At 38.5% G+C, this 24,423-nt stretch overlaps 1 protein-coding gene across 1 annotated transcript; it reads left to right on the top strand.

The window, feature by feature from the left end:
* Window positions 1–235: 235 nt before the first annotated feature.
* Window positions 236–24,066, top strand: TENT5D (terminal nucleotidyltransferase 5D). Its single transcript, XM_074963118.1, has 3 exons — window positions 236–407; window positions 9,511–9,633; window positions 17,803–24,066. Exon 3 carries the CDS (start codon window positions 17,822–17,824, stop codon window positions 18,995–18,997), a length of 1,176 nt encoding a protein of 391 aa, XP_074819219.1. The 5' UTR covers window positions 236–407; window positions 9,511–9,633; window positions 17,803–17,821; the 3' UTR covers window positions 18,998–24,066.
* Window positions 24,067–24,423: the final 357 nt, after the last annotated feature.

Raw genomic sequence — 24,423 nt, 5'->3', positions numbered from 1 at the left:
GGCCCGGGCGCGGCAGCCGAGCTGGGGCTGCCCTGGCACGCGCAGGTCCCCGCCACCTTAAATTGTGTGACGCCGGGTTGCCATGGCCACGGGTTTACGCTACAAGGGCTGATCCGGGGGAGGGGGCGGTGGCTCATTTCAGCACCAGGCTGGCCGCGGACAGCAGCGGCGGCTCAGGCTCGGCGACTCTCCGCTTCTCCCCCCGCGGGCTCCGCTTCAGCGCTGGGGAACGGCGGGTCCCTGCGCCTGTGCGTGTCTCTCCCCGCCGGGCGCCCTCGGCGGCGCAGGCTGAGCCAGCCCCGAGCGGCGCGGACGGGGCGGTGAGGGGCGCGCCTCCCTCGCCCGGAGACCGTGGGGAGGAAGAGGGAGAGAGGACGGAGCGAGAAGGGGGCGCAGCTTCCAGCCCGGTGAGTCCCGGCGGCCGCCGCGTGCGTGTCGGTGCCGTAGCGCCCCTGAGCGATGCGGGGACGCTGATCTCACAGGATCCCGGCGTGCTCGTAGGGTCCCTGGGTGCTGAGGGATCCTGAGCTCTGTGGGCTCCCTCTGGTGCTGCAGGGTCCCTGGGTGCTGAGGGATCCTGAGCTCTGTGGGCTCCCTCTGGTGCGATAGGGTTCCTGGGTGCTCGAAGAGTCCTTGGGTGCCGAGGGATCCTGAGTTCTATAGGCTCCCTCTGGTGCTATAGCGTCCCTGGGTGCTCTAGGCTCCCTGCGTGATAAGAGATCCTGAGCTCTATAGGCTCCGTGGTGCACTAGGCTCCCTGGCTGCTATCCCTTTGCCTTTGATGTTATAGATTCCCGTGCACCTGGCATTCCCGAGTCGTACTTTGTACTACAGGTGCCTTCTGGGGCCATAGGGACCCTTGGGCTTTTCCTTCTTTCGCAAGAGTGGGCGGGGTTGTGGGCAGATGGCACGCAGGACAGCAGAGCAGGTAATGGTGCTTCGTGCCGGCTGCTTCGTGCCGGCTGCTGCTCACCCCAGCTCCTGCCTGCACAAGCTGGAGACACAGTGTGCACCGCTGGTTTGGGTTCATTGCTCTATACTTTCTATTTTGGGGGTAAGGGAGGATTAGAAATAGGGGTCAATGGGGAGCCCACTGGTTTATTTGGAGTGAAGCAGCAAGTGAAATTTCTTCCCTTCCTCCCCCAACGCTCAACATAAACTGTTCTGTAGATCTAATTGTTCAATAACTTCGCTGCCCCAAGGAACTATGTTTCCTTCGTGCTCTATATTGTAGTGATGTATTTTATCATTCGCTTAAATATTACAACAGGCTATTCGCTTTGGTCTCTACTTTCAAGACCATTGTGTAACTTCTCCCATACTAAGGATTTCACAAATAAATCACTGGTTAAAATGATTTTCCTCACTGGAAAGCAAGGGATCTGTTGATTTAAAAAAATTTTTTTTGTAATCATAACCAATTGAAGCTGGCAGTTGGCATAAACAATAGGAGACCAACAGTTAAAAATTTAGGAAATGATAGTCCCCTTTGGATAGGAGGGTGCAAACAGCCCCCCAGCTATTTACACGATGTTTAGATTTTATCTAGTCATGGTGTGTACAGTCTCCTGGTTTTGGTTTTTAACTCAAAACTAGATCCATCAGCTTGCCCAGAGGAATCATCACTTGCCCAGAACTCATTCATCTGTAATCTAGTGTTGGTTCCCGGATAGGAGAGAGACAAGGTGGGTGAGGTAATATCTTTGATTGGAACAACTTCAGTTAGTTTAAGAGACAAAAGCTACTTTTGAAGAGCTCTGTGGAGCTCCAAAGCTTGTCTGTTTTACCAACAGAAGTTGGTGTAATCAAAGAGATTACCTCACCCACCTTGTCTATCTACTATCTACTTATATGATTCCTGTCACTTTAGTGTCTCAGTGTTTCTAAATAGGAATAGAATACTAGTTGAGTTTATAGTAGCATTTAAGAACTCAGACTTAAAAATAATCCTGTTGTAGATGTGAATTTAACTGATAAATTAGCTTATAACCTATGAACCAGATTCTGATCTCAGTTACACTAGTGTAAAATCCAGAGTAACTACATGACTTTGGGGTCTAGTGTGTGTCACTACAGTGGATTAAATAATGCAAAAAGTGAATTATGAATATTTTTGTGAATGAATGTGGCAGATTTGCTTTGCTGCAATTTGTTGGGATTTATCATTCACTGCATATTAGTAGTGGTTTATTTGTGGACATTTGGATAAATCCCAAAAGTTTTATGAATTTTGGCACAAATGATAATTTCCCCAAAAAATCATACTGGAAGTGTGCTGTTCACTATTCATTATCCATCCAACTAGGAAGTAGAAATCATACCATGTGACTTAGGTGGTAAATCACACAGCACAAATAAATTGCAAATAGTGTAAATAGCAACCAATGTTGTTATTAATTATTTAGCATTTGTGATGTGTTAAGCCCTTTCAGAAAGGGACAGTCCCTACCCCAAGGAGCTCAGGGTCTGTCGTTGGACAGACAGACAATGGATTGCAATTTGTTCACAGAAACTATCTGGTGATGACTTCTAAATAAGGAATGCATTTGCAGAAATCAAGATTGGCTCACAATCTTGTGATGAGAAAAAGAGGGGGGCTATACATTTGTTACATAATTCCTTCACAACAACAAAAAATAAACTGGGACTCCTTATCTCCTTCTGCCCAGCCCTGCCAATACATCTCTTTATGGTACATTTTTAACTCTTAAAACTAAACATGCTTATTATTCCATCATAAGGAAGATGGTTTATTAAACAAGCATATGCTTTGTATTGTGTGCTTTATTCCAAAGAACAGGTTTTTCAGGACTGATTTAAAAAAACACAATGTAGTTGTCAGTAGTGACATGGATCACTGTTAACTCAGAAAATGAATGAGAAATCAAAGTGAATGGATAGTGGGGACTCCCTGACTAAGATTTAAACTGTGTGTTCTTGAACTTTAAAGTCATATTGTGATTTGGACTACATGCCATACAGATGGATAAGAACCCCACCTCTTACACTCTTGTGTAGCTGTCCAAACTATGCACCTAGCTAGCACACAGAAGGAAGGGCCTGATACAAAGCCCATTGAAGTCACTGGGAGTCTTTCCATTGAATTCAGGGCGTTTTGAACCAAACCAAGCCAAGCCTTAAGTGGATGCCGAGCAGGTATGGCGGGGTGACTGGATGGAGCCTCGGCAACACTTTCCCACAATTTTCTGGCCAGCACAGCTGAAACAGCATGAGTGATGGTGGGCAAGTTCCGTAATTTCCTGTTGGTATATATCAGCATCAAATTACTACCCCTTGACACAGAGATGGAATTGTGCCTCAAAGGGGTGTATCTGAGGCATGAAGCCTCACAGGTGCAGCTCATACACGATCCTTGCTCTGGTCTGTGTCTAAAAGCAATTTTTTTCTGTGCATTGTGTTTTGTTGCCTCATAGTGGCATAAATTATACAGTGTTATATTATATACTGTATGGAGAGCAATTATTCAAATGATACAAATGAAAGTAATGTAATGACTGTCCTCATGGGCAGAGGAATGAACCTAGAACTTCCAAAGCTAAAAGTAAGACTACTACTTCAGTTAAGAAGGAACTCCAGTCGTGAGTATCTAGAGTAGGCTCATGTCCACTACTGACCAAGCATTACAGAGGGACAAGTAACATACCAAGTAGTGTTACAGACATCAAAAATGGAGCAAATCACCTGATTAATTATATTAAAGTTACCTTAAAGTTTACTTATTTGTGTGTAAGGCAAGCAGGATTTATATCAATATATTCAAAAGATATTAAAATTCTAGTTCCTACACACAACAATAGTGACATTCAGTATTCTCTGTGCTTACTTTCCTCCAACATCTGTGTTCTGGGGACAGATTCTGCCCTCAGTTACACTGGTGTAAATCCAGAGTAGTTCTGTTGGTTTCAAAGACATTACTTCAGATTTTCAATAGAGCAGAAAGATGATCATTTTCTGCTCTCAGCTATACTCATGGAACGCCTTTGAAATAAATGAAGCTGCCTGGATGTAGCAATAGAATGAATTTGTTCCCTCAGGTTTTTTCAGTCTTTGGGCATAATGGGGTGATGTATAGTGAAAGTTGTCAATAGACACTTTGTGTAATACCCTGCCACCCTCACTCATGCTGAGTACTACATCCCATTGAATCCATTGGGACTACTTGTGGAGAGAAGCAATAGTCAGCATGTATAAAGGTGGCATTATCTGTTGTATGTCCAGTGTTGATTAACAGTTTGCCATTTAAATATATTGTATATGGAAACCAAACAGTTCAGCGTCTACAACTTCTATGAATTTCAAGCATGTTATCACAATACATAATAAAGAAAACAAAAAAGAAAGAGGATCTGTTTTCTAGTTCTTACTCAGAATAAAACTCCTGTACAAGTGTTGCCTGTATTAGGACTGTATGATTTGGCTAATGTTAAATGAAAGGCAGTATATAAGGAAAACAAAAACAAAACACGCTCTCTCGTTTGATTTGTTTTATCTTTCTGTGTGTGGAACTCCCATTGACTTCGGTAGGAGTTCTGCATATGGGGTTTGCTGATGCTCCCATTGAAGTCAATGGTAATCCGCTGTAGTCAATGGTATACCTTCCATTGGATTAATGGTGCAGGATCAAGCCCATGGAGCCTTTATAGGATTTGGAACCAAATATTGGGCCAAATTTGGCTCTTGCACCATGGGCAAACTAAATGTATGCATGGTTCTGTGGTGTTGAACAGGATCTAGGGGACAGATCTGTTGCATTATGGTAAAATGTGTGGTCATGAACAATTTTGGACCAAATTCTGCTCTTAGGACCCATGTAATCCCACTGATTTCCAAGGAGCAGCATGGGTGTTCGAACAGAGTGTGTCCCCCGCCTCGCTGTGTCTATTGTTTTTTCTCATGTTTCATATATTTCACTCAGTATTTAATCTGACTCCTTTTCATTAGCCAGAATGAGTTTGTAACTACACAAAGGTCTATTGCAAGCATCAATGCAGGGACAGGAGACAAAAATTCAGGGACCTTTCAAGAAAAAACAGGTTTATTTACATCAGTTATCACAGGGTATCAGCAGTTTACCCACAGGCCACTGATCTACAAAACTAGAATGTAGCATATAAAATATCTGTAAAACTAGCATTTACAAATATTGAATATCAATAAATAGAATTCCACTGATAAAACAGAATTTAGTAGTATTATTGTTGTTTTTATTCAAAGTATCTGGCTGCAGACACTGGTTCTTCTACCAAATATCAACAAAAGGCTGTGATTTTTCTATACAATACTACAGAGCTAGTATTACAGTGTTAGTGACAATGTTAGCTGATCTTTTTCTACATTGTTCTCTTTCTCTACATCTGTACCTGGCATACAGGCCTGGCTTTTGGACATCCAAATGCCATGGTGATTCCTCTTTTTATAAATTTGGGTGATAGGAAGCTTGAATAACACTATCTTAGAAGTTGATGTCATCAACTGCATGGCATTCAACATCCATTATTGATGGCAGCATGAAACTGATGAACACACACATCTGTGCTAGGCTTAACATTTTTCCTTGGTTCATCAGTTTTACTGTCTTTCAGCAGTGTGGCAATAACGTCATCAGTGACATTTCATCCTTCTTTCAGCATGGAAAAACAGCAATACTATGATCTTGTGGTTGCGGCATTGTTCCTTCTTCCTGATATGATTTGAATGAAATGATGCAGTTTACTTTATTATAGAATTGTAGAAAAAACTTGTTCTCTTGCTGAATGAGACTTCTTTAATTATAAAAGAGCTATGTTATGTGAAGTGCTGTAGGGGAGTTTTACTGATGCAAAATTAAGAATAAACTCTTGTACAGCAGATACTTAAATTAGTAAAATATTTCATGTATTATGTCCACTTCAAAAATGTAGCTTATAAAGTAAATGTAGCATTAAAAGGAAAGTCCAGTATTACATTTTGTAGTCATGGAATAGTGTTTGTAATTTGGAAAATATAAACATGAATTCATAATTTATTAGTCGTTCTAGTAATTATATATAAATTATGTGTAAATATATATGTATGTATGTATGTATGTATGTATGTATGTAATTATAGTATTATATAAAAAATCCCAAACAACTGAAGGCAAATTTACCCATGAACAGGAAACTAATTTTATGAGTAATCAGTTATGCAAGATGTACCCTGTTATAGATACCAGGACTACATTATTTTAGGGCTCTGAAATTATCTTCAAAAATACTTAAATTAAAAGCTTGTTACAGCAGTAACAGCCAAATTAAAGAAGCTCTGTTTAATAAAGATATGTTGACATCCCACTGTGGTCTGAAGTGAGCTTACTTTAGCATTCAGATGGTTTTGTTATATATTTAAATAGCATCAACATTTTGTAAAATAATTTTTATCACTAGGAGAAATCATCACAATGTGAACAGATATTTTAAAGGTGAATAAAATAAGTTTCTGCTTATTAGACACAACAGTTGTTGTTATGCTTTTATACAGCACTGGTTTTGTTGTTGCAATAATGATAATGAATTAACTTTTAAAAAAACTACATCTTTCATCACAGAGGATTCCAGAATGCTTAAAAAACCTACACACAGAGAAATTAGATAGGCAGAATGCAACTTCCTAAATTAGAATTTAGACAGAACAACATGTTTAACGCAACTAGGAGATCTTTATGGACCCCAAGTGGCTGTGTCCTTAGTTTTACATCTCATCCAAAGCCCCTTGGCTTTGTACCCTCCTCCCTCCTTTGTCTTCAGTAGTCCAAATTTGATACCATTCAGGGCACACTGCAAAGCTCACCTCCCCCCCCCCATCCCCCCAATCACTTGAAAAGGAGAGATAATTATGAGGATGGTTAATAGATGGAAAAGGAGGATTGTTTCAGTCTGTAATTTGCCTGCGTTTGCTGGAGATTAGTCATACTGGTGGGTATTTTTCATATGTGAATTTTAAATTGAGTCATGGTGCTGGAGAGAAAGGATAGGTTTTACTTTGTATTAATCTAAAGAAATAAATACAGTTGTTGCACTTAGAAACTGAGGCACAGAAAGATAAAAGGCCGGAATTTTTGAAACCGGCCACTGATTTTGAATGCCTCAATTTCTGGGTACTCAATTTGAGACAGACGGGATGAGCAGCCATAACTCCAGCTGAAGTTAATGGGAGCTGCAGGTGCTTAACAGTTCTGAAAATCTGTGCCACCATGTCTCAAAGTGGATACCCAGGCATGGAGAGTCAGCAGTTTAACAAACTGACTGCATGTGACCTGCCCCACAGTGGGTCAACTGTAGATCAGAGAACAGAACACTAGAAACCCAATCCCATGTTTTACCTACTGGGCCATTCTCATTGTCACTATGTTCCATCAATCGTTATGTATACAGGACTTTAGAATTAGGTCTAAAATGCATGTGTCTCTACTTTGTCATAATCACAGCCCAAATTTTGTATTCAAGAATCAAAAGTATTCTTTTTGAGATAACAAAACCAAACTTTGCCTATGGCAGCTTTTGAATATTTATTAATTTTGAAAAATATTGGGAACAATATGAGTGTAGAATAGTTAAGGGATACACTGTCTTTCTCTGCAGCATATGAATCAGCAATAGACCACTACTGAGATCAATATCCAAAGAACAGCTTAAGCATTTAGCCTCAGATGTGGCTTTTATGAGCATACTACAGAATAAGAAAATTTGCATGTTTCATAGCAAAACTCTGTCCTACCTTGTGAATATTCCCTAAATGCCACAATGGCAACCCCAAAGTTCTAGTGCAATATCAGTTCTATCATCATGAAATATCCATCATCTCTCATTCCTGCACAAACACACAGCCATACCTCACTGTTGAAAATACTGATTGATGTGAAATTTCTCCATTTATTTTTTACAGTGATTATTTTTGAGGATGGGTATTTTGCTGTGCTCTCTAGTTGGTCTGACCAACTCTGCTCTCTCAGAGTTGGCAGGGAAAGGAGGTTCTGAGCAGGACTCCTGGACAGTATTTCCCAGGGGTAGCGAGAGCTTGTAACCATCATCTCCTAGGCTCCCTGGGCCTCAGCTGCTGCGTTTTTTCTGCAGCTGCCAGCCTACACTTCTGCCTTCTTTCACTCTCTGTCTACAAACTGGATTCCTGCTCTGGCTCCTTTTCTGTGCTGCCAGGCTCCATGGAATAATACAGGGAGTGTGCACTGTAATTAGCTGACCATTGTGAAGAGCTGGAGAGCAAAAGGGAGCTGCAAGCAGATCCAGGGTAAGGAGACAGAAAACAAAATGTCAGGCTCCTGACTGCAGCTAACTGGCATATTCTGCAGCCAAAATCTGAGTTCTGTGGCATCTTCGAAAAACCCACAAGGCCCTAATTGAAATTAATAAGGCAGCTCACACCTCACAGAGCAATTATTTTGGGCTCTTTGCAGACTCAGGTAGACATCACTGCCTCAGTTTACACTCAGTTCATGTTTTCAAGGTTCTCTCTGCAATCATAAAGATTAGAAACAAATATTTTTTTAAAATAAAAGTGGAGATTGTGGCTCATACTTCTGTGGAAAGGAATAAATTCTGTGGTTGCAGGATCACAGAATCCCTAGAGCCCTTCTTGTGATGGATTGTGGGTCCTTGCTGTTTCTTAGAGTTTATACACATTGGGACATATATAGCTGGAATAACTGAGTGTTGGAGGAAAGATTAAAAATGATCAGATTGTCAGTGTTTCTTGAAATAAGCTCTTGGGGGCATGGACCACCTTTTTGTTCTGTGTACATACAACACCTAGGACACTGAGGTCTTGGTCTGTGACTAGGGCTCCTTAGTGCTGCAGTAATACAAATGTTAAATAATAATAACAAATGTTAAATAGTAATTGTATATAAAAGGGATTTTTGTGATCACACATATATAGTGTTAATAAAAATTTCTTATAGTTTATGCAGAGCTGGCCATAAGTCCATGCAACACACGCAGTTGCATGGAGTTCCCACTTATGCCATTTATGCTTGTCTTAAATGAATTGGTTGCTGTCTGGCTTGCCAAGGGAATGAGAGCCCTCTATGATTCGCAGACATCTTTGGAAAATGTACACAACCTGCTCTGCATTTGTGAAAGGAAAATATTTAATTTTGCTGGGGTTGTTATTGGTTCTAATTCTTCGCTTGTATAATTCCACAGTGTCTCTGTTAATTTGTTTATAAGTAATAATTCTTTAATCCCTCGGAGAAATAGTAAAATATTAATGCCTTGCATGTTACTGCCTGAGTAAGTACACTGGCAGAGGATTAAGAATGACCTGAAGCTCAAATTCTTTCTAAGTACTGCTCTATTTTCCCATTCATAGCTCTTACCTTATCATTTATGACTTACAAGGCTATTGTCATGATTGCAGCGCTGTCAAGCCATAATGCATGATTTATTATGTACAGCAGGTGACTAGTAGTTAACATTTAATCTAAAAAAGACTGTAATTGTTTGTTTTTTCCTGCAGCTTTCCCTGGGTGGTTCATGTTTTTATCGGTGACAAGATGACGATTCATATTTTTACCAAAGGACCCAGTGAGTCATCTTATTAACTCTACTGAAGTACATGATTGGCAATATTCCTACCACAGTAAGTCTCTATTTGTTTCCATTCTCCTGGAAACATGGTACCATAATTTAGTGAGCCTGTAGTATGCATTCAAGAGTAAAAGTATTTTTCTTTACATGATGTAGTAAATGTCATTATAAGTTAATAGAAATGATCATAGCCAAAAGTAGATCTAATGCTGGGCATTCTACCTTAGTTTTTAACTTAGCAGTAGATGTTACATTACAAGAGAAAGTTGTGCTATAAGCCACATTCTTTATCAGGAATCATATATGTTGGTGTACCTTGCATGCTATGTAGGGAAGAAGTTAAATGGAAAAATGACTATACTACATGAAAGGGATTACTTAGGTATAATGGCATACAATATGTAACCTGAAAGTGGATCTGCATGCAGCTAAAAAAGAATGTTCTGCGACATAATAGAAAGATTGAGGGGAAAAAAGAAATAATCCGTGTGAAACCAGCAACATGAATTGCAAGTTAGTGCTGCATGCACAAAGCAAGCTCCTCATTACTCATCTGTTAACCCCTTCTGCCAACCACCTGTTCAGTCCTTTGGACAGCATTTTGTATGATTTTGTTCACCTTATGCTGTGGGATTCCCTTTCCCAAATCCACAGCTTTGTGCCAGGGTATATTACCACTGCTCCTATGATTCACAGTTCTGGAAACTGATGTACGTGGGCAAGTGCATGTGTGCATGACAGTGCTGCTTTTCCAATAGCTTTGATCTGGTTGGGAGAAAGATGAGGCCCATTTTATTTGGTTATGCTCCTGTTCCTCTTTTGAATACTCACTTGTTCTATCCTTGAAGGTGATATGCTGTAGTACAGCCTGAAGTACTTGGTTCCTGTTGAGGTTTACCTGCAGTGCCATGCAACCTTTTCTCACAGGAGAACAGATGGCCCGGAGTTACTGTTTGTTATTTCAGAGTAACTAGATGGTAACTGTACTGATTTATGGCAACTCGTGCATAATCTCAGGATAAGAAGGCAAATAATCTCCTCACTGCACCCATTAACATTATCTTAATGGAAAAGATCTTGAAAACCAAGATTATATTGGGGCTGGTCAGAAGATTTCCCTACTTGAAGTGCCTCATCTCTGCTCCATTATTGCTTAAACTTCGCTCATGCACACTTGTGCTGTGAATAGAAATGCATACTTGCCAATGCTGGCGTAGTTCCTGAAGTCAATGCAGATTACTTCAAGAAAGGTTCCTACCTAATGGAGAAACGTGTCTTTAAATTAGCTATACAGTTAAACAAAATGGCACGGAAGTTATTAGCTATGGAGATAGCCAGTGTACGGTGAACCAAAACACAGAACTAGGAAAAAAAATCACAATATTATAGAATAGAGCAAGGCTAATTAATGTAGCTGATGAGACATTTTAATGTAATCTATGACAGGTCTCACAGTGACTTGTGTCAAGTGCAGAAAAAAAGTAAAGATAAATGGAGCATCAAAATATTCAGTGTGCTTGTTTGTAATACTTAGTGTTGATAAAAGCTAGGAGATCAAAATAGAGCAAGCATATCTTTACAAAAATTGTTTTGGATGTGTTCTGTTTGAAAATGTTAGCATATTATAAACCCCCTGAAAATACTTTGAAACAGTAAGATAGATCATATAAAAAGAGGATGTTAAAAAGTTTATAGTCAAAACATGACTGAAATTGGAAGAGAATGTCCTCCAGATTTTAAATATCTAGATTTCTTTGGAAGTTTATGAAGTAGACACCGCTTGTCAGCAAGGTTTTCTTTTTCCATATCTATTTTTTTGGTGGAACTTGCTTGTACCTGAGGACTACGTAGTGTAGAACTAACTATTTGCCACTGTAGAACTAAATTCAAATTCTCTAACAGGGGGCCTGATTCAAAGCTCATTGAAATCAATGGAGGTTTATCCATTCACTTCAATGGACTTTAGATCAGGCCTTTAATATACACTTAGTGGAAATGTGTTTGAAGGTCTCATACCCACCCCTGGAAATATTTTTTCCACATTACAAACCATTTATCACTTGGAATGATTTATGCTGTCTACTCAAGGATAGCCCAGAACTTGAATCAGTTACTTGGGAGAAAAATTAAACGTCTCCAACACAAATATTCAAACACTACTCCTTTCTTTCACTGTAATGCTTCTAGTCAGCATGTAGCCCTCCATTGTTCACCTAGAGTTTTTAAAAGAGGAATATATTGAATGTAAAACATATGAGATGCTTTCACATTCAGAAATTTTTTGCAAAGTTAAATTCTTTGTCATGGTGCAGGAGGGGATAGCTAGAGATGTAGGGCTGTGGAAATCTGATGGCTATGTAGCTCTCATCCTTAAAAGTTACAAACTGGTAAAAAATATTATTAGAATTTGGAAATTCTCATCCATGACAGCGTTTCACAAGACCTTTTATATTGCTCCACTGAAATAAGATTTTCTATCTAAAATATTTCCCATGGGAATGTAAGAAATTATGGTGTCACCCAATTTAAATCCAGCCCAGGGTACTGGGATTTGAGAAGGATTGTGGAGGGAGGATCACAGTTTTCATTATAACAGATTTTAGTAAATATTATAAATGTGCAATGATAGCCACATAGGGAATGAATATGAAGAAGGGCAATTTCTTTAGTATTCATGTTGAATACTGTCTACCCTAAACTCATACAGGTGTACAGCATTTATCTACATAGGAGGTCAGACAAGATCAGAATGGTCCCTTCTGGCCTTGGAATCTACGAATCTATATATGTCACACTAAACTAAGGGGAAGTTTGGGCTGTGTGAGGACTATGGGATTGAGTCTAACACATGAAAAAAGTCTTTTCAGCATCAGTTTAAGAAAACAAACAAAATACTAACCTATTTAGGTCCTGATTTAGCAAGGTATTTAAGCAAGTGCTTAAAACATCAAGCATATGACTAGTTCCACTGATTTAAATAGGACTGATCACACATTTAAAGTTACATATGTGCTTAGATAGCTTGCTGAATTGGGGCCCCTTACAAGCAATATTAAAAATAAAAATAAATGCTTTAGCAACCACCCAAAACTGTACCTAAGTTTACAAGTTACTTGAAATTTTTCAAATATATAGATTGTATATAACTGAAGAGAGGGGAAGAAAATACACATCAATATTCATGTGCTGTCAGTGTGGATTAGAAAATAAAATGAAGCAAGGAAATGTTACAATAACATCATTACAACTTGCTGATACTTTGTTTTCCCGAAAGAAAATGGGAGGATTTTCCTTATCAGTGGAGGGGCTTATCTCTTGATCCATCAGTGATGTGCTTGTTCAGTTGTCAGACATCCTCAATAAAGCTACTGCTTTCCATTACAGAGCTAGTCAAACAGCTCATATTTCATATGCACCCAGAGGATAAGCTTCAAATAACCAGTCCATTTTTTAAAGTCAGTCAAGTCCCTTTCTTCACCTTAAATGGAATTTAAGAAACAAAGTTCTCTAAGCAAAAGTGCTTCGTGCTTTCTTCTATAAGGACCTAATCACGCAAACATTTACACACATGCTTAACTTTAAATATGTGCATAGCCCCACTGAAGTCAATAGGATTACTCACTGCTTATGTGTCAGTTAAGTTTTCCTCTTTGGGGGAAGGTTTGGAGGTTATTTGTTACCCACAGAACATTGGCAGCTGTTATACCTGGATGAACTGGAATACTGTATGTTAAAAAAAATTAAAATATTGTACTTACCAGTATAATGGTAACAGAGTAACAGCCGTGTTAGTCTGTATTCGCAAAAAGAAAAGGAGTACTTGTGGCACCTTAGAGACTAACCAATTTATTTGAGCATAAGCTTTCGTGAGCTACAGCTCACTTCATCGGATGCATACTGTGGAAAGTGTAGAAGATCTTTTTATACACACAAAGCATGAAAAAATACCTCCCCCCACCACACTCTCCTGCTGGTAATAGCTTATCTAAAGTGATCACTCTCCTTAGAATGTGTATGATAATCAAGTTGGGCCATTTCCAGCACAAATCCAGGTTCCCCTCCCACCCCCCCCCACACAAACCCACTCTCCTGTTGGTAATAGCTTATCTAAAGTGACCACTCTCCTTACAATGTGTATGATAATCAAGGTGGGCCATTTCCAGCACAAATCCAGGGTTTAACAAGAACGTCTGAGGAGGGGTGGGGCGTAGGAAAAAACAAGGGGAAATAGGTTACCTTGCATAATGACTTAGCCACTACCAGTCTCTATTCAAGCCTAAGTTAATTGTATCCAATTTGCAAATGAATTCCAATTCAGCAGTCTCTCGCTGGAGTCTGGATTTGAAGTTTTTTTGTTGTAATATCGCAACTTTCATGTCTGTAATCGCGTGACCAGAGAGATTGAAGTGTTCTCCGACTGGTTTATGAATGTTATAATTCTTGACATCTGATTTGTGTCCATTTATTCTTTTACGTAGAGACTGTCCAGTTTGACCAATGTACATGGCAGAGGGGCATTGCTGGCACATGATAGCATATATCACATTGGTGGATGTGAAGGTGACGGCTAGTGGCGTTCTGTTATTTTCTTTGTTAGGCCTGTCCTGTAGTAGGTGACTTCTGGGAACTCTTCAGGCTCTATCAATCTGTTTCTTCACTTCCACAGGTGGGTATTGTAGTTGTAAGAATGCTTGATAGAGATCTTGTAGGTGTTTGTCTCTGTCTGATTGTCTGGCTATGTAGACTCTACTACAGGACAGGCCTAACAAAGAAAATAACAGAACGCCACTAACCGTCACCTTCAGCCCCCAACTAAAACCCCTCCAACGCATTATTAAGGATCTACAACCTATCCTGAAGGATGACCCAACACTCTCACAAATCTTGGGAGACAGGCCAGTCCTTGCCTACAGACAGTCCCCCAACCTGAAGCAAATACTCACCAGCAACCACATACCACACAACAGAACCACTAACCCAGGAACCTATCCTTGCAACAAAGCCCGTTGACCAACTGTGCCCACATATCTATTCAGGGGACACCATCACAGGGCCTAATAACATCAGCCACACTATCAGAGGCTCGTTCACCTGCACATCCACCAATGTGATATATGCTATCATGTGCCAGCAATGCCCCTCTGCCATGTACATTGGTCAAACTGGACAGTCTCTACGTAAAAGAATAAATGGACACAAATCAGATGTCAAGAATTATAACATTCATAAACCAGTCGGAGAACACTTCAATCTCTCTGGTCACGCGATTACAGACATGAAAGTTGCGATATTACAACAAAAAAACTTCAAATCCAGACTCCAGCGAGAGACTGCTGAATTGGAATTCATTTGCAAATTGGATACAATTAACTTAGGCTTGAATAGAGACTGGTAGTGGCTAAGTCATTATGCAAGGTAACCTATTTCCCCTTGTTTTTTCCTACGCCCCACCCCTCCTCAGACGTTCTTGTTAAACCCTGGATTTGTGCTGGAAATGGCCCACCTTGATTATCATACACATTGTAAGGAGAGTGGTCACTTTAGATAAGCTATTACCAACAGGAGAGTGGGTTTGTGTGGGGGGGGGTGGGAGGGGAACCTGGATATGTGCTGGAAATGGCCCAACTTGATTATCATACACATTGTAAGGAGAGTGATCACTTTAGATAAGCTATTACCAGCAGGAGAGTGTGGTGGGGGGAGGTATTTTTTCATGCTTTGTGTGTATAAAAAGATCTTCTACACTTTCCACAGTATGCATCCGATGAAGTGAGCTGTAGCTCACGAAAGCTTATGCTCAAATAAATTGGTTAGTCTCTAAGGTGCCACAAGTACTCCTTTTCTTTTTAGTATAATGGTAAAACATTCTTTTTCTTTTACAAAATCTTTATAGTTACACTTTAAAGTCTTCCTGTCTGTTATTTAATAGTGACCTTTTGGTTCTAAGCTCCAACAATTTAATGTATCAACTTAATAAAATATCCATGTTACAATGAACACCTACTAATCCAAAAGTCATTGTAACGAAGGAATTTGGTATTTTACTTTTAGAAGAAGTTCGATTAATTACACTGCCACCAAGAAACATCAGTTTTGTTTATATATAGTGCTCAGGTATATTGTAAGGGTTGTCTTCCTTACCTTCCTTTGTGTTGCAGTAATGTGTTTTGAAAGTAGTCACATTAAACTCATTTATTACTGTTTATAATTATAATTATAAACAGCTGACACAATTTAAGGAACAAATTTCAAAATATGAATATCTTCAGTTTAACATAAACCTATACAAGGTAATCATCCACAAAACCAAGGGCAGTGTGTTCTAAAAACAAGACTTCAACTGCTTGTGCAGTATAGGAGTAAAAATTACATTGCATGTACAGGAAAATACAATAGCTTCCACTAACCAAAGCCAATTTTTAGTACTTATCTAAACCTACGTCCATAAGATGTCTGAGCAACAAGCTCTCACATGGTGGGGAATTTCTAGTGCTCATTCCTGAATATTTGGATAGTCTCATGAGTGAGCATATTAACAAAAGATCGCATCCTCTCTTGGGCTGTGCAGGAGGGTCCATCCATCTTTCCATCACCCAGTGAGTCAGAGCAAACACAGCCTCAATATGCAGCTTCAGACTCAACACACTGAGTCAGAGCCCAAACATTGAGTTTAATTGAAAAGTTATCAACAAATCACAGTATCAATGCATGAGTTATGATGGGAGTTATGGAAGAGTGATGAAAAATGGTATGACCTTTAAGGGAGAAGATTGATAGCGTTTCAGCAATAAAACTCCTTTACTAAGTACGTTTTTGGTGGTTAACTGCTGCAGAGGAGTTGAGGAGGCTTAGGCAGGCAACAGGGGAATCATCACAAAATGGCATTAGTTATTTATTTTGTAGCGGAGTAATAGATTCTGGGGGAAAAGGTTAGAAATGTGGAGAGTATTTTCCACTCAGTAATAATAATATTTAGGTTAGTAATTGGTAATGTTAAGATAGTGACTCTCTCCTTACATATTGGAAGTCTAACCCTCAACTGTGAATTTTTTTCACTTTGTAGTTTCTTGAATGCAGTTCTTCACTACTTATGTAATTACTATAATTACACCTAATTATCTAATTGTGTAACTGTGTTTAATTACATTTGTAGTGTACATACTTACCCTCTCAAAATGAGAGTATTTAATTACATAAAACCCATTATGAAACTTCATGAAAATAATGTTTTGGACATGTTCAGTTAGCAGTATCTTAAGCACAACATTTTGTTTTGTTTTTTTCAACTTTTTCGAATTATAATCCTAAACCAATTAACCCACAGACTGGTCTAACTGCTTGCTTATCTTAATATAAAGATGTAAAAGCAAAAAATGAAAAAAAAAATAAAAATTAAGTTTGCTAAAGTCATGATTTCACCCAGTGCCTTTTATACTGATTTCCAGTCACAAATATTGGAGACTGACTTGAGAGGCTTCCAGAAAGGTTCTACTTAATGGCACCCAAACCTCAATGCAAACCAGAGGTGGGTTCATTATCTGCGAACCAGAACTTGCAAGGTCTGCACAGTGCTGCCAGGCAGTTAATTGGATAGGTCAGATAGACTTGCCCAGAGATTCCTCAGCATCCAGCTCTTAAGCCATAATGAAAGAAAAGAAAAAATATGAGATGCTGTGCACCCCTGCATTTAGAAGACTACAGCAACAAATGCATTAGAAATACTGAGGTAGATACATGAAGATCAATATTTTGCATTATTTCTGTTTTTGTTAAATAATTCACTTCAGCAGTTCCATGTGTATATGCATGCTTTTTATTCAGGACTACAGAACTGAACTTGCCCATTTAATTCTGGAGGTTGAAAACTGTACTGAATTTAATTGTAACAACCAGGAAGCTCACATTGTTAATCTGTGAGTGGTTTTGCACTGAATCATATACTGTTTCCTAAATTTACTTCAGAGTATTTTAGTTACTGGACTAAACAATAATATAATGTTATTGGATTGGATTAAACCTTGAGAAAATCCAAATTCAACTATGGCCAATGAAAATGCAATGGTTTAGTCAGATATCCAGCTCATGGTATAGCTCAATGTAAAATGTATTACTTTCTCATTGTGCCTTCTACAGGTAAGATGTGTGTTTGTCATGGCATATATGACAGGCTTTTGTGTATCCCTAATGTTTTCCTCTTAATATTTCCGTTGTTTTTTCCTAGTTAACCAACTGACTTCACAATGACTGAGGATTTAGATCACAGATTCAGTAGTCTCACTTGGGAGCAGATAAAAATACTGGATCAAGTATTAACTGAGGTAATACCCATTCATGGAAGAGGAAATTTTCCAACACTAGAGGTAAAGCCAAAGGATATCATTCATGTCGTAAAGGAGCAGCTTACTGAGAAGCAAATCACTGTTAGAGACATCCGCCTGAATGGTTCAACAGCTAGTCACATCCTTGTGAAACAGAATGGAACTAGCTACAAAGACCTGGACATCATTTTTGGTGTTGAACTACCAAGTGAACAAGAATTTCAGGTTGTTAAGGAGGCAGTTCTGAATTGCCTACTGGACTTTTTACCAAAATGTGTCAATAAAGAAAAGATCACTGCTCAGACTATGAAAGATGCATATGTGCAAAAGATGGTCAAAGTGTCCACTGATCATGACCGCTGGAGCCTCATCTCATTGTCAAACAACAGTGGGAAGAATGTAGAACTAAAATTTGTAAACTCACTCAGACGACAGTTTGAATTTAGCGTCGACTCCTTTCAAATAATACTGGACTCCATGTTAAATGTTTACAGTGATACGGAATGTGAATTGAGAGAAGACTTACATCCCACCATTATTGCAGAGAGCATGTATGGAGACTTCAATGAGGCAATGGACCATTTAAAATACAAACTTATTTCCACAAGGAATCCTGAAGAAATCAGAGGTGGAGGCCTTCTGAAATACAGCAACCTTCTGGTTCGTGACTTTAAGCCAGCAGATGAGGCTGAAATTAAATCTTTAGAACGTTATATGTGTTCCAGATTCTTCATTGATTTTCCTGATGTGGCTGAGCAGCAAAGGAAAATTGAGTCCTATTTGCGCAACCATTTCATTGGGGAAGAAAAGAGCAAGTATGACTACCTGATGACTCTGCGTGGAGTTGTAAATGAGAGCACAGTCTGTCTCATGGGACATGAACGACGACAAACTCTAAACATGATTACAATTCTCGCTTTAAAAGTACTTGGAGAACAAAACATCATCCCCAATGCAGCCAACGTAACATGCTACTATCAGCCCGCTCCATATATCAGTGACAGGAACTTCAGCAATTACTATGTTGCTCATGGACAGCCACCTATCATCTATCAGCCATATCCATTTCATATACAAATGCAAAGTGGAATGGTTTAGTAAAAGTTAGCCTCCTCACTGCCCACCCCGCTCCCGCACTTGTCCAAAATAAAGGCCTCGTTACAGCAAGTATTACATCACTCAATTTCATTTTTTGTGCAGATTGCCAATGGTCTTTGATCAGTCAGGGCTGAAACCATCAGTAAGCACATCATGAAATAATTTATGTATATGTAAAATCACTGGCCATTATTCAACAAGTTCATGATGACCGTCATATGTTCTTAAAGCAGATATACTCTGTGACTGAGCTGTCTATCCCTTTTGGCCAAAAAGAGAAAGATATTAACAATTCTAATTGTACCAAGTGCCATACACAGTTGTTCTAGGTTCTAAACCATTCATTAGCATAACTTAAATAGTGCAGCTGGAAAAAATATGCCACTAAGATACAGAACTTAAAGTTGTTCAGTAGAAACACCTGATTTAAAGATGATAGATTTAGAAAACATTGATATTATGGATATATTGAACCTACAGGGCCAAATTTGTTCCTCAGTTTCACTCATATAACTCTGCTAAAGTCTATTTTGCAATGCAGACTGTAAAATCATTTTTGGAATTTGCATTGATTGACTGAAATGATGAAATACCCTCATAGGTTAAGTGTTTCTCTATGGGCTCCATTCTGCAAGATGATGAACACTTCTCACCTCTCATTAAGGATATTAGCAGTTGAGGTCATTCACCAGAGTGCTCAGCACCTTGCAGGATCAACCCAAATTGCAGCCCTATCCTGTATTTCTTGTGCACCCGTTGATTTCAGTAGGAAATTTGAGTGTGCATGTAATGCAGCATTGGGCCCTGAGTCTGAACTACAGATACCGAAGATTGTATAAGCAGGTGATTTAATTATTCTGCACAGTTAGTTATGAAAAGTATATTAAAAGCATGAGGAAGAAATTGAACATTCAGCATGTGGAAGCTTTCTTTCTATACATATTTGATACTGACCAGGGAAAAAAAAGTAAGCGTAAATATAGAGCGTATGGTAATAATGAAAACAAACAAACAAAACCCCACCAGAACAGTACTGTGTCATTTTGAAGTGATTTTAAAAAAGTGTTCTTAGTTCTTGCATTTGATATGACATTTTATACTAGAAATGTCCTGTATACATTTAGATGTGCGTGCACATATACTAATAGCAAATTAAAATCTCGTTCATGATCAGGAAATAAAACATTAGTTGCAAGTTTGTGTGTGTGTGTTTACCAAAGATAAGTTTTAAACATGTCACTTAAGTGCCTCCTAGCACCAATTGTTCCATGAAAGCTGTAATGCATTCTAGAATTGGTCATGCTGGATAGCTCCTGAAAAAAAAGAAAGAAATAATAAAGAAAATAAAGAACATTTAAATTTCTATCTATCTTCCATATATATATGGAAAGCTGAAACATATGCTGTTGGAACTCCACCCGTGGGTTATCTAATGTATCCTATACTTACAGTGGGTCTGATCCTGCACCAGTGAGGTAAATGGGAGTTTTGCCATTCACTTCATGGTGCGCAGGATTGGGGCTAATTAACCTGATCCTGTTCCCAGTGAAACTAACTGAGTTTTGCCAATGACTCAAGTGGAAGCAGGAGCAGGAATTGAAAAAAAAAATCACTAATTACAAAAACATTTAGAGTGGATACTGTTACAAAGTTAAAGCTGTTAGTCAACATCAGGTTTTCTTATTTCTGATGCTTCATATGTCACTCCGCCGTATCAAGAGCTCATGATGTTACAGGATGTAGCATCATTTCATATCATGCCACGTTGGCTGACCATTATATTTTAAAGTGTTGACTATATTTTACCTGTATACAGTCAACTCCCAGGTCTTAGAAAAATATCTCCTGTGTGCAAAATGTTTGATTTATTTTACATAGAAATATGCTACGTATTGGTATGTTAACTCAAACATTTCCAAATTTATATTTTCTAAAATCTATGATCATTTGCTTGCCAATGAAATGGAACTCTGCTTACTGACACTAAAATGTCTGTAGAGTAGAACATAAACAGCTGTTTTTTAAACAAGATTTTGCTGAATCTCAGCACTTGGGCTAGCCCCTTTCTGTATAATGTAGAGCAATATAAAAACTACTCAATAATATGGAACGATGCGTGTGAAATGATTGTGCAAAGGAAGAAGGGTGCAATAATCCACTTAGAGGCAAATTAATCATGTGATCTCCATCATGAATACATTATTTATTATCTGTTTTTTTTCTTGATTTATCAAATATGCCCTATTGCTTGTCTCAGGGCGCATTTCATTTCACTTCCCCCACTATGCTCATAGATTTCTTATCCTGTCACTTGTGTAAACTGTACTTAAAAAAATTGGCAATTTAAATTTCTATCTTATTGTATTTGGTAAGGCTATATGGCACTTAAGCACTTCCAGAAAATTTCCCCTGGTAAAACACCAGGTAATCCACATACCTGGTGTAGTAAATTTTTATTGATTCCTCTAGATAAAATATTGAATCTGTAATTTTATTCTGCTTTTCACCAAAATAAACAGCACCATATAACCCCATGTAAACTCATTTAGACATGACCTTGATAATACTTATGGTCAGGCTTTAACTTTCAGCACATTTATAGTGTCATTAATTTCAGTGTGACCACTCACAAGGATAATGTTAGGCACAGCTGGGATTTTCAAAGTCGAAAAGAGTTAGCCATGTAAATCTCATGGAATTTCAATGGGAGTTGGACCCCTTTCCTTGGGTTCTTCTGAAAATATCAGTCCACATGCGTAGGTGATTGCAGGACTGGGGGTCTTAACATGATAATGTTACACTAACTTATCAAGAAACCCTCAAACCTCCTTGGCCGTTACTAGAATTTTGTGGAGAAATGTTGTGACCTTCTGAAGAACCAGAAAACAGGTCTGCCAAGAAGGAGAGGTTTCTTACAGCCCGTGCAAACCCAACCCACCATTAACTGGGGAAACATTTCAGAATGTTAGCAGTTTTTACTAACAAGCAGACGCATCATAAATGTGACGTCTGTGTCTAGTAGGATTATAATACTTATTTGAGTAGTGGAGATCTCATTGTGAAAAGTACAGCCTATAATGAAATAGCTGAGGATGTGCATAAAGCAATCACATAACAACGGCTCAGATTTATTTTTTTTAATTCTGACACATTTCTGTTTATAAATTCATCCGGATTATAAAATGAGTTCCTGAACCAAAGCCTATTGAAGTTAATGGAATTAGTTAAATTGACTTCAATGGGCTTTGTTTCAGGCTCTAAGAGAACATAAAGGACGTACTATAGTACCTACAGGTAAATGTACAAAGACACCAATATGCAAAAATGTCTCAGGTATAATTAAACCCTTTTAATTTATTGAAAAGGTCTTGTATTTCTTACCTAGAGGTAGTCTTTCAATTTTGGAGGTTATTGGAGGGTAATAATTTGATATATACACACGCACACAATTACAAAATGTAACTTTTTAAACATTTCATTGAATAAATTACATTGATATTTAGCAGCGGTATGGACCTGGAGATTTTTTAAAGGTAGTACTGATTCTGTAAATTAATTTAAAACAGGGATGTGATATTTTTAGACTGCTGCTTGCAAAACGTTGACATCAATCTGAAAGATACTATACTGTAACTTCTTCTCCAGTTCTTATCTATTTTACAATGTGCACATAAAAATCTCTACAGAGTTAATTCTAAGAGACTTTTTTCAGTACCAGTATCCTGAGCTACATGTTTACATTATTTCTTGTTACAATGTTGCAATCTGTTCAATAATTATAATGATGACTGGAAATTGTAATGCTGATTTTATTTAATCATACTAAAAACTTCTCAAAGTTTACAGCTTAAAGTAACCTAATGTCAGTACATAAGTGTAAAGGTTTTAAGTGCTTTCTTAAAAAATATATCATTTGAATTTTGTGTTAAATTGTAAAAGGTCCATTTGAAGCATATATGTTCTGGTATTTTGTTTAAATTGTAATTTGTGAGCTTTATGCTCAACACATTACAAGGTTTTTTGTGATGGACAAAAAGGTGTGAAATTGTTCTCTGTTATGATGTTATGTTGTCTGTTGTGTTACATTGATCCTACAAATGTGTAAAAAGTAAAACTAATTGGCCTGATTTGCCACTGAATTATTCCAAGTTCACACGTGTGTAAATCTATTGACATCAGTGGAGACGGGGTGGCAGAATCAGGGGGGAAGGGGACTAGCTCCCATATAAACTCGTACCTACCCAGGGAGGTGGTGAGCAGAGGCGACAGCAGCACCCCAGAGGGACTGGAGCAGCTGCCACTGTGCCTGCAATTGTGCTGGGGGGCAGGGAATGGGACCCAGAGGGGCTGGAATGGGACTGTCGTTCCCAGCCTGGTCTAAGATTCCCTCCCCTACCATTCTCAGTACCTCCCCACGCTCCCCCTCCTAGCTCTCCACAAACACATACCCTCCATTTACAGGAAGCTTCTGCCCCCGCTGAATGGAGTTACACCAACACATAACTGGAGTAACATACTGGTGAATCAGGCACATTTGTATATAGAAATATTCCTGAGAAAAGAACAGCAAAAACAGTTTAGGCAGATCAATGCGCCCAGAATTCCTACAGATGATTTCTTGTTTGGTCAGTGTGTTTTTCTACTAATAGATTAGTATCCAGAAACAAACTGTCACAGTGAGGAAGTATTTCATGTAATGTGTCATGTGAAGTTGTTGAAAAAATGTTGTAATACTAAAAATTTGTACTAATCACACAAATTTGTAGGTTATGAGTCCACAGTGTTGATGAGTGCCTTTGGGTATCAGGGGAAAGAGCATTAAAAACAACCTTCTGTTTATTCTAGATGCATGGTTTGCTTGTAAAGAGACATTCATTATTTTGTACAAAAATGTCACCTTTAGCATGAAGACATCTCAATGTGGAGTGGATGCATGGCAGTGAGATTGACATATTACAGCTAAAAAATGCCATTATGGTTACTTAGGTCAATAAACCACAAACCCAATTTTGCCATTGATCCACACTCAGAATTACCATTGATTTAAATGAGTTGCATGTACAGACTAACAGGCCCTAAAGTACCATATTTGTCATAAATTAAAACAGCTTTATAACAGTCATTAAAGCATCTTACGTCACAAATTCACATTTTAAGTGCCTAAATACATATTTACCTAAAAAAGCCATGATTGTCTAGGGGGTAAATAATACATGCATCAAAATACATATTTAACTGGGTAATTTATTTGATATTACATATGCTTAAATGCATATTTTAACCTAGTGTGAATACATGTTTATGTAAGCCTAAGCACATATTTACCCAAGACACTAGAATGGCTCTGAAGGAACTAAGGGTCTTATCTAACACCTATTGACTTTGGATCAGGCCCTAAGTTACTTGTGTAAATTCTGCACTTTCCA

This window comes from Natator depressus, chromosome 9, assembly GCF_965152275.1.
Source record: "Natator depressus isolate rNatDep1 chromosome 9, rNatDep2.hap1, whole genome shotgun sequence".
Lineage (NCBI taxonomy): Eukaryota > Metazoa > Chordata > Testudines > Cheloniidae > Natator > Natator depressus.
This window is presented reverse-complemented; position numbering and strand designations above follow the sequence as displayed.

What these genes read in the sequence shown, in the direction of transcription:
- TENT5D (XM_074963118.1), top strand. Translation starts at nt 17,822, where the DNA reads ATGACTGAGGATTTAGATCACAGATTCAGTAGTCTCACTTGGGAGCAG.